The sequence below is a fragment of the Carcharhinus amblyrhynchos genome, chromosome 14 (assembly GCF_965287045.1).
Source record: "Carcharhinus amblyrhynchos chromosome 14, sCarAmb.v2.hapA, whole genome shotgun sequence".
Taxonomy (NCBI): Eukaryota; Metazoa; Chordata; class Chondrichthyes; order Carcharhiniformes; family Carcharhinidae; genus Carcharhinus; species Carcharhinus amblyrhynchos.
The window spans coordinates 56,470,851-56,482,613 of NC_137337.1; the positions used below are offsets into that span (position 1 = coordinate 56,470,851).

The window sequence follows — 11,763 nt, forward strand, 5'->3', positions numbered from 1 at the left end:
CTTGTCTGATCATCCCACCAGTTTATCTGCCGTTTTGACTTTTATCATTAGCCTCCTCAAGTTCACAATCTTTGTAAGCTCTGTATCATTTGCAAATTTTGAAACTGTGCCCTGTACACCAATGCCTAGATTGTTAGTATATAGTCAGGAAGATAAGAGCAGGAATCCTAACATATTTAGGTTGTGTGGTTCAATAATTCTGTGATTCCTGTTCATTAGCAATATTGTACCTAGTAGCACTGGACTGATTAGGCCTTCTGTTTATAAATTGTGTACATAGCTAGAAGTATTTTTTTTAAAGAAAACCTTTGTGCAGGAGCATTGAAGTTATTTTTGATTCTCTCATCCCTTCCCCTTGTAACCTCTTTCAAATTTTATTCATCATTGTCAGATTCTCTTGCTTTTCTTTTAGGGGGTGTGAAACTTGGTTTAGGTGACTTCATATTCTACAGTGTTCTTGTTGGAAAAGCATCTGCAGCAGCAAGTGGAGACTGGAATACAACTCTAGCCTGCTTTGTAGCAATATTAATTGTGAGTATACATCAGGAGTTTCCCATAATATGTACACAACTGATTATGTTGCTCTGAAGTCAGTGCCCCAGAATTTTAATAAATAGTGAAAGTTAAATCTTTGAGGTGCAGTGCTGAAACATCAATGGGCTTATACTTCCATGCTAATAAACTAAATTAAACCTCCCAATTAATCACAATAGACTTTGGGTGAGCCAGATTAGTGAGCTGATTGCAGTCTACTCACTGCTGTGTAGAGTGAGTTTTGTGACATTCTAACAGAACCGTTAAACAGCCTGTATTTAAGAAGCTTACTCTGCAACACAATTGTAACATTGGTGCAGTGAACAGCAGGTGTATTTAGGTATTTCTGTTCTAACGAGGCTGTGAGGGGGTTATGTTCTTTGATTAAACAGGTAGATCTGTGGTCCTCCTGGTTTTTAACAGAAACAGGGTATTACTTAATGATGTAGAGAGAAGGCTGACCTGTTGGATAATTATGAACTTTATATGAGGGTAGACCTAAACTAATCTAAATCTGTGAGTCTGAAACTAGGGCCCATAAATTTAAGATGACTAACAAATTCAAGAGAAACTTCTTTTACCCAGAGTGGTGAGAATGTCAAAGAAGATAAGTTCTCACACTTGGGTAATAACAGATTTACTGAAACATTCACTGTTTTGATCACTCTCAAGGAACAGTTGAGGTAAATAGCATAGATCATTTGAGTGGAAACTAGATAAATACATGAAGCAGGAATAAATAGAAGGATATGTTGATAAGAGTTAAAATAAAGGTTGGAGCATCAGCACCATGGACTTGCTGGGTGACATAGCCTGTTTGATATATTACTGAGAGGTGCAGAATAACATAAATAGTTTTTACTGACTTAGTAGGCAATAGAATGTCAATTCTCCAAAATAATGCTATGAGAAAGAGCGTTAAATCATAAGGGCAGGTTGCAGAAACCAGACTTGCATTCCCTTGAGTTTAGATAAATGAATGATTTTAAAGAAGAGCAAAGAACAAAAACAGCCCAGGAAACAGGCCCTTTGGCCCAACGAGTCCACACCGCCATTTTAACATTACCAGTCCCCCCGCTCCACCCATGACCCTTATCAATAAAGGTGTTCAAATATTGTAAGCATGAATACAGAGAAATTACTTTTAATTTAGGGCAGAGGTGCAAACTTAAAATAAAAGTCGGGCCATTCATGAGTGAAATCAGGAAATATTTTCCCCTGTAGGGTAGTGGAAATCTGGAGCAGTCTTTTTTTTTTACCCCCCCAGAGTAGATTCTGGGGGATCAATTGGAGTTTTCGTAAGTGTCATTGGTTTATCATTGGATAAGGATATGAAACATCGTGGATAAGGCAGGAGTGGCTCAGCCATCAATTTAATCAAATGGTGGAACAAGCCCATGGGCTGAATGACCATAGAATCTCTACAGTGCAGCAGGAGGCCATTTGGCTTGTCGACTCTACACGACTGTGTCTTACCCAGCCCCGCTGCCCCATCTCTGCACGTTTATCATGGCTACTGTGCCTAACCTACACATCTTGGCACATAAAGAGGCAATTTAGCAAGGCTAATCCACCTAACCTGTGAAACTCTTTCTCGCAGGGGTTCCCCTCCTATTCATGTGGGAGGCCCCCCTCTGATTCTTGTGGGGGGATCCCCCTCGGGTCCTCATCCAGGAGCAGGGGTGCACTTTGTCGCGCGGAGGGGAGTGGTCCTCCTGTCCTCACCCTGGGGGGATAGGTGTTGGGCCACCCTTTCTCCCCCCACCTCCCCCATCTCTCTCTCCCCTCTCTTGCCATACCCCCCCCCCCCCCCCCGCCGTTTTCTCTCTTTCTCTCTCTCTCTCCCTCTCCTTGCCAGGTGCGCCCCGCCACACCCACCCCTAGTCTCTATCTCTCCCTCTCCCTCTCTTTCACCAGAAGGGCAGCCCCTCTCTCCCCGCCCCCCCACCCGACTATCTCTCTCTCTTCCCCCCCCCCCAACTCTCTCTCTCTCTCGCCCCCCAACTCTCTCTCTCTCTCTCTCTCTCCCCCCCCCGACTCTCTCTCTCTCTCTCTCTCCCCCCCCGACTCTCTCTCTCTCTCTCTCTCTCCCCCCGCCGACTCTCTCTCTCTCTCTCTCTCTCCCCCCCCCGACTCTCTCTCTCTCTCTCTCTCCCCCCCCCGACTCTCTCTCTCTCTCTCCCCCCCCCCCCCGACTCTCTCTCTCTCCCCCCCGACTCTCTCTCTCTCTCTCTCTCCCCCCCGACTCTCTCTCTCTCTCTCCCCCCCCCCGACTCTCTCTCTCTCTCTCCCCCCCGACTCTCTCTCTCTCTCTCCCCCCCGACTCTCTCTCTCTCTCTCCCCCCCGACTCTCTCTCTCTCTCTCTCCCCCCCCCGACTCTCTCTCTCTCCCCCCCCGACTCTCTCTCTCTCCCCCCCCGACTCTCTCTCTCTCCCCCCCCGACTCTCTCTCTCTCTCCCCCCCGACTCTCTCTCTCTCTCTCTCTCCCCCCCGACTCTCTCTCTCTCTCTCCCCGACTCTCTCTCTCTCTCCCCCCCCGACTCTCTCTCTCTCTCTCTCCCCCCCCGACTCTCTCTCTCTCTCCCCCCCGACTCTCTCTCTCTCTCTCTCTCCCCCCCGACTCTCTCTCTCTCTCTCCCCCCCGACTCTCTCTCTCTCTCTCCCCCCCGACTCTCTCTCTCTCTCTTCCCCCCCCGACTCTCTCTCTCTCTTCCCCCCCCCCCCGACTCTCTCTCTCTCTTCCCCCCCCCGACTCTCTCTCTCTCTTCCCCCCCCGACTCTCTCTCTCTCTTCCCCCCCGACTCTCTCTCTCTCTTCCCCCCCCGACTCTCTCTCTCTCTTCCCCCCCCGACTCTCTCTCTCTCTTCCCCCCCCGACTCTCTCTCTCTCTTCCCCCCCCGACTCTCTCTCTCTCTTCCCCCCCCGACTCTCTCTCTCTCTTCCCCCCCCGACTCTCTCTCTCTCTTCCCCCCCCGACTCTCTCTCTCTCTTCCCCCCCCGACTCTCTCTCTCTTCCCCCCCCGACTCTCTCTCTCTTCCCCCCCCGACTCTCTCTCTCTTCCCCCCCCGACTCTCTCTCTCTTCCCCCCCCGACTCTCTCTCTCTTCCCCCCCGACTCTCTCTCTCTTCCCCCCCCCCGACTCTCTCTCTCTTCCCCCCCCGACTCTCTCTCTCTTCCCCCCCCGACTCTCTCTCTCTTCCCCCCCCGACTCTCTCTCTCTTCCCCCCCCCGACTCTCTCTCTCTTCCCCCCCCCCGACTCTCTCTCTCTTCCCCCCCCCCGACTCTCTCTCTCTTCCCCCCCCGACTCTCTCTCTCTTCCCCCCCCGACTCTCTCTCTCTTCCCCCCCCGACTCTCTCTCTCTTCCCCCCCCGACTCTCTCTCTCTTTCCCCCCCCGACTCTCTCTGTCTTCCCCCCGACTCTCTCTCTCTCTGTTTCCCCCCCGACTCTCTCTCTCTCTTCCCCCCCCGACTTTCTCTCTCTCTCTCTCTTCCCCCCCCCCCGACTCTCTCTCTCTCTCTCTCTCTCCTCCCCCCCCGAATCTCACTGTCCTCCCCTCTCCCTATGTTCTTGCTTACTTAAATTTTCTCATTCATGTCTGTCTGTCTCTCTCTTTCAATCTTCCATACCCTCACTGGCCTTGTGCGTGTGGTTGGTTGGTTGGTTTCTACACTCTACTTCAACCAACCAAGATGTGGAATTTTAATGTTTTTTTATCTGTATAAACTAGAATGTCTTGTCCTCCTTTGTTATATTTTTGGGAAGAGACTTTGGATAAAATGTCCCTGATTAGTAATGTACCTCCTCTTTGTGTTTCAGGGTTTGTGCCTTACTCTCCTGCTGCTTGCCATCTTTAAGAAGGCTTTACCAGCACTTCCAATCTCTATTACATTTGGGCTGGTTTTCTACTTTGCTACTGATAACTTGGTTCGTCCATTCATGGACCAACTTGCTTTATATCAGTTTTACATTTAGTATCTGTGTTATTGGAACGTGCTTCCAAGATGTACTGTAAATATTGATGATGAGCACTGAAAAAGAGACTTTTGTAATTGGTATAATACCTGAAATAGCATACAATAAAGTTGGGTGCAATCTTTGTGGATTATTCTGCTGATCTCGTGTCTCAAATCCAGTTAATGCCTGTGCACAATTCTGAAGAAGGTTGGCTTTTTGTCTCTGGGGCTGGTTGTGATTTTAACACAAACGCATTTCTAGTGAGATGCGAGACGATCAAAGCCAGGTATTGCAACCTGTGGGTGAAAGGCTTGCTCTGGATGCAACATTTCTGTAAATAGTGTTACAATGCAAAGAAAACAAACTGTTTCCGTTCAGTTTTTAAAATGTTCCTTTCTGTTTACAATCGTTTTCTATACTGGTGGTGGCCCCCTTTAAGTAAACATGTCTTGAACACCATAAACTTTACTTCACCCTTGATTGAACTTTTCTTACAAATTAATGGCTAAAGGCCACCAGCATACTTCTGAAATCAAAACAGGAAATGCTGGAAACACTCAACAGGTTAATTAGCAGAGAGAGCAAGGAAGAGTTAAAGTTCTAGGTCGGTGACTGTACTTCCTGAATGTTTCCTAGCACTTTGTTTTTTCTTGCAGATTTCCAGCAACTTTTTGTATTTTTATTTTGGAAAACTTGATGTACATCAGAATCTCTGGACTTTGTGATGTTTTTGGAATATATACACATGTTGATTCTGGAGCCTTTAGGGAAACCAATTGAACTTGTTTCTGGGTTCCTGACTAACCATTAAAAATTAGAAAACTGAACATTGGAAATTTGCCTCCTGTTGTCTTCTTTCTGTTCTGTTAATTGGGGCGGGGAGAGGAGAAATTGGGAGTCAGCAGGAAATCACCCATGGCACATCAGGTATTTTCCACAAGACATGATGGTAACATGGAGTCTCATTGATGTTTCAAATAATTAGAGCGTTTGATAGGGTAAACAGAAAGTTTTTCCTCACATTGAGAATCCAGAACAAGCCAGCAGAACCTTAAAATTAGGACACATCTTCACATGACTATGGTTAGAATTAAGACCAAGCCATTCAGGAGACAGCTCGAGCACCATCACACAATCATACTTTACAAGCCCCATACTCTTCCATCACCATTCATGTCCCATTAATAGGATAGAGCCAGATTGTGTTAGATTGGTGCAACTCTGAGGAGCAGGTCACCATGATGTTCTGTGACAGGTTTAACATGGGTAAGGAAACCCCTGGTTGTCACCCAACGTTTACCCACAGCTGATGAATTGTTACTCTTCCATATTAAACACCACTGAGACGAGTAAGAGCACAATATATTTGATGTAGGACTTCACCAAGACTGGCAAGGTCATAGAGGAAGGAAACAGGCTCTTTGGCCCAACTTGTCCATGCCGCCCTTTTTTTAAAAGCCCTAAGCTAATCCCAATTGCCATATTTGGCCCATATCCCTCTACCCATCATATCCATTGTAACTATCTAAATGCTTTTTAAAAGACAAAATTACTACCTCTGGCAGCTTGTTCCAGACACTTGCCACCCTCTCTGTGAAAAAAATTGCCCCCCGGACACTTTTGTATCTCTCCCCTCTCAACCTAAACCTATGCCCTCTAGTTTTAGACTCCCCTACCTTTGAGAAAAAATATTGACTATCTACCTTGTCTATGCCCTTCATTATTTTATAGACCTCTGTAGGATCACCCTTCAGCCTCCTACACTCCAGAGAAAAAAGTCCTGATAACTCAATCCATTAAGTTCTGGTAGCATCCCAGTAAATCTTTTCTGCATTCTTTCTAGTTTAATAATATTCTTTCTATAATAGGGTGACCAGAATTGCACACAGTATTCCAAGTGTGGCCTTACCAATGTCTTCAACAAGACATCCCAACTCCTGTATTCAGTGTTTTGATCGATGAAACCAAGCATGCTGAATGCCTTCTTCACCACTCTATCCACCTATGACTCCACTTTCAAAGAGCTATGAACATATACTCCTAGATCTCTTTATTCTGTAACTCTCCCCAGTGTCCTACCACTAACTGAGTGAGCCCTGCCCTCAATCTACCAAAATGCATCACTTTGCATTTGTCAAAATTAAACTCCATCTGCATTCATCAGCCCATTGGCCTAATTGATCAAGATCCTGTTGCAATTGGAGATAACTTTCTTCACTGTCTACTGTGCCACCAATTTTGGTGTCATCTGCAAACTTATTAACCATACCTCCCATATTCTCATCCAAATCATTAATATAAATAACAGTGGACCCAGCACTGATCCCTGAGGCACACAGCTGGTCACAGGCCTCCAGTTTGATAAACAACCCTCTACAACCACCCTCTGCCAATTATTGAAGGACGTATCTGTTAGACCGGGCCTGAGGCAAGAGGAGAAAACCAAAAACTAACTTAACCTTGTCCTCACTGTCTATCTACTGTAGATGCATCTCTCCATGATAGTATTAGGATGACCATGAATCATGTGGAGATATAACCCTATTTTGACACAATGAAGAGTGTTCTCAATGTGGTGTCACAGTGCTAAATGGAATAGATTCAGAATTACAGAATCCTTACAGTGCAGAAGGCCATTCAGCCCTTTGAGTCAGCACCAACCACAATCCCACCCCACACTCCTGTAACCCCACATATTTATCCTACTAATCCCCTGACACCCAAGTCAACTTACCATGGCCAATCAATCTAACTCTCATATTTTTGGAGTGTGGCAGGAAACCCACACAGACATGGGGAGAATGTGCCAGCTTCCCACACAGTGAGCAGAGGCCAGAATTGAACCTGGGATCCTGGCGCTGTGAGAACAAACTTAATGGCTCAAAAGGCATTGTAGGCCATCAGCAACTTATCTGATAATGAGTAATCTGAGCCTGCATGTTGTGAGATAAAGGCAGCATTCAGGCTTGACCCTTGACATTCAATGACATTACCACATCGCTGAAACTCAGAATCAACATGTAGGGATAACCTTTGAGCTAAAACTTAACATGGCATATAAATGCAGTAGTTACAAGAACAGGCCAGAGGCTAGGAATTGTGCATGTCTGCTGTTAAGATCCTGTAGAATGAGTTATTTTACAACCTAAGGCATGCATAGTAACCGATCATAGGATAAAACAGTTTGGGGAATGATCTCCAATTATGCATCAGCTACACCATCTCACAAGCCAAGAAAAGCTCCCAGAGACACGGAATCTACCAATTAAGCAATAAAGTACAAAGAAAATTACAGCACAGGAACAGGCCCATTGGCTCTCCAACTCTGCAGTGACCATGCTGCCCATCTGAACCAAAGCTCCCTATCCTTCCAGGGACCACATTCTTCTATTCCCATCCTATTCATGTATTTGTCCAGACGCCCCTTAAAAGGCACTATTGTACCTGCTTCTGTTACCACCTCCAGCAGTGAGTTCCAGGCACGCACCACTCCCTGTGTAAAAAAACTTGCCTCGTACATCTCCTTTAAACCTTGCCCCTCGTGCCCTAAACCTATATCTCCAAGTAATTGACTCTTCCACTCTGGGAAAAAGCTTCTGATTATCCACTCTGCCCGTGCCTTCATAATCTTGTAGCCTTCTATCAGGTAGCCCCTTAACCGCTGTTGTTCCAGTGAGCACAAACCAAGTTTCTCCAACCTCTCATCATAGCTAATGCCCTCCGCCCCAGGCAACATCCTGGCAAATCTTTTCTGCACCCTCTCTAAAGCCTCCACATCCTCCTGGTAGTCTGGTGACCAGAATTGAACACTATATTCTAAGTGTAGCCTATCCAAGGTTCTGCAAAGCTGCAATAATACTTATCAATTTTTAAACTCAGTGCCCTGGCTGATGAAGGAACACAGTAAAAAGTCTGACAACACCAGGTTTTAGTCCAACCTATTTATTTGATAATATACTCACAAGCTTTCGAGGGACACCCTCTTCGTCAGGTGAATGGAGAGTTCTGGCCTCAGACAGAGCATATAAAGCACAGTTTAGAGATTACTGATTAGAATGCGAATCCTTACACCTAACCTGCTGTTCAAGACCTGAAGTGGCTGATAATGTGAGTGGAAGGAGCACTGATCACAGTTTAAAGAGATGTGTATTGTCTCCAGACAGTACAGTAAGTGAGGTTTTGTACTGTCTGGAGACAATACACATCTCTTTAAACTGTGATCAGTGCTCCTTCCACTCACATTATCAGCCACTTCAGGTCTTGAACGGCAGGTTAGGTGTAAGGATTTGCATTCTAATCAGTAATCTCTAAACTGTCTGTGCTTTATATGCTCTGTCTGAGGCCAGAACTCTCCATTCACCTGACGAAGAGGGTGTCCCTCGAAAGCTTGTGAGTATATTATCAAATAAATAGGTTGGACTAAAACCTGGTGTTGTCAGACTTTTTACTGTGTTTACGCCAGTCCAACGCCGGCATACCCACATCATGATGAAGGAAAGCATGCTGTATGGCTTCTTGAGTATCTCCTCCACCTGTGTTGCCACTTACAGTGACCTGTGTAGCTGTACACCCAGATCCCGCAAACTATCAATACTCTTAAGGTTCTGCCATTTATTGTGTATTTCCCATCTGTATTAGGCCTTCCAAAATGCATTACCTCACATTTGTCTGGGTCAAACTCCATCTGCCAATCTCCAGCCAATCTAAATCCTGCTGTATCCTCCGACGGTCCTCACTGCTATCCGCAATTCCAATCTTTGTGTTGTCTTCAAACTTACATATCAAGCCAGTTACATTTTCCTCCAGATCATTTATATATATTACAAACAGCAAAGGTTCCAGCATTGATCCCTGAGGAACGCCACTGGTCACAGCCTTCCTTTTGAAAATGCCACCCTCAGTTTTCTATAACCAAGTCAGTTCTGTATCCATTTTGCCAGCTCACCTCTGATCCTGTGTGACTTCACCTTCTGTACCAATCTGCCATGAGGGACCTTGTCACAGACCTTACTGAAGTCCGCGTAGACAACATCCACTGCCTCATCAATCATCTTCGTCTCTTCCTCGAAAAACTCGATCAAGTTAATGAGGCACAACTTCCCATTCACAAAACCATGTTGTCTCTCACTAATACGTCCACTTATTTCCAAGTGGGAGTAAATTCTGTCTTGAAGAATCCTCTCCAATAATTTTCCTACCACTGACATAAGACTGACTGACCTTTAATTACCTGGATTATCCTTGCGACCCTTCTTAAACAAAGGAACAACATTGGCTATTCTCCAATCCTATGAACCTCCCCTGTAGCCAATGAGGAAACAAAGATTTATCAAGGCCCCAGCAATTTCCTCCCCTGTCTCTCTCAGTAAATTATTGAGTTTAAGGCTCAACTTTCACAAAGTTTAAAATCATTTCAAAATATTTTGTGTTCTTTCTCTACGTTATTATAGCATAGGAGGCTGAAGGGTGATCCTATAGAGGTCTATAAGATAATGAGGGGCATAGACAAGATAGATAGTCAATATAAGAACATAAGAACATAAGAAATAGGAGCAGGAGTAGGCCATCTGGCCCTTCGAGCCTGCCCCGCCATTCAATAAGATCATGGCTGATCTGTCGTGGCAACTTTTCCTAAAGATAGGGGAGTGTGAAACAAGAGAGCATGGGTTTAAGGTGAGAGGGGAGAGATACAAACGTGTCCAGAAGGGCAATTTTTTTACAAAGAGGGTGGTGAGTGTCTGGAACAAGCTGCCAGAGGTAGTATTGGAGTGAGGTACAATTTTATCTTTTAAAAAGCATTTAGATAGTTACATGGGTATGATCGGTATAGAGGGATATGGGTCAAATGCAGGTAATTGGGATTAGCTTAGGGTTTAAAAAAAAGGGTGGCGTGGACAAGTTGGGCCAAAGGGCCTGTTTCCATGCTGTAAACCCTCTATGACTCTATGAGTAGTTTGAGTCAACCACATTGCTGTAGCTCCGGAGTCATATGTAGGCCATTTCAGGTAAGGAAATGTAGATTTGCTTCCCTAAAGAACATTAGTGAACCAAATGAGTTTTTCTGATAACCAATAATGGTTTTGTAGTCATCAGTAGATTGTTAATTCCAGATATTGTTATTGAATTCAAATTCCACTATGTGCTATGGTGGGCTTTGAACATGGGTCCCCAGAACATTAGTTGAGTTTCTGGATTAATAGTCTAGTGATAATACCACTAGGCCATCGCCTCCCAATAAATGTTAGGCTTGCCAGTGATACTCATTGATAAATAAAAAGTAGTCTTTCCACAGCCTCACCTCACCCAAAAATTACAATCTTCTCAACCTTTCACCTTTACACACCTTTCATTCCCTCAACTCTGGCCTCATGTTCACTGCCTCCCTTTGTAACACAATTAGTGACTTAACCTCAGCCCACAGCGATCATGCCTTTTGGAAATACCTCCCTTAAACAACTCCCAGCTTCTTTAAAAATCTGCTTAAAACCTACTTTTTGAACAAACTACTTTATATCTATTTCCTACACCATGGCTTGGTGTGTCTAAATTAGTTCTTTCTCTCTTCTTTCCTCACACCCCTCCTTACAAAGCTCTTTTGAGACAATTTCATAGTTAAGACGTGCTAAATTCATGCAGGTTGTAATTATTGATGCCAATTGGCCTACTCTTGTGAGTTGGACTGTTTAAATATTATATAGGCATGACAGTACTGTATCAGCAAAAACTCATCTATCTTTAGCCACTGAAAAATCTGAAATGAACATTCAAGATTTCACACTTTGGTGGGAATTTTTTTTTACTTTACTCTTAGGAAGTCATGGACCCGTTCCTCCCAACCCCCCCACCTCATCCCACTTCCCCACCCCCTACCTGCCCACAAACCTCTTCACCTCTTTCTTTGACCAGTTTAAGCAAGCATTACACCACCTATTCCAATATCTCTTAGGGTTCTGGGACATTTTACTGTGCTATAGATGCTATACAAATATTTAGATTGCAGGAATAGTGTTTTAAAACCTGGTATCACCAGGATTACAAAGAAAGTCTTTGGCTTAGTGGCAGACATCCCATTTTTATGTCAGAAAGTCGAGGGTTCAGACACCAATCCAGACAGTCCCAGTGAGTGGACATCAAATGTCCAGAGTTAAATTCTAGGTGAGATGTTCATGTCTAATGGGCACTATGTCTAATATCAACCTGGTTCATAAAAAGGGGGAAAAAATGAATATGAGGATAAACCAGCCAGAAGTATAAAAAAGGTGTTTTTTGC

The 11,763-nt window shown here is 44.8% G+C and overlaps 1 protein-coding gene across 2 annotated transcripts in view; it reads left to right on the forward strand.

Moving 5' to 3' along the window:
- The window catches only part of psen1 (presenilin 1), a 90,533-nt gene extending 85,204 nt beyond the window's left edge, over nt 1-5,329 (forward strand). For both annotated transcript variants that reach the window (XM_080202916.1, XM_080202917.1), the window contains exons 10-11: nt 413-531; nt 4,356-5,329. In XM_080202916.1, coding sequence (XP_080059042.1) covers nt 413-531; nt 4,356-4,511 — 275 coding nt within the window. In that variant the 3' untranslated portion in view covers nt 4,512-5,329. The remainder of the gene's footprint in view (nt 1-412; nt 532-4,355) is intronic.
- Nucleotides 5,330-11,763: the final 6,434 nt, after the last annotated feature.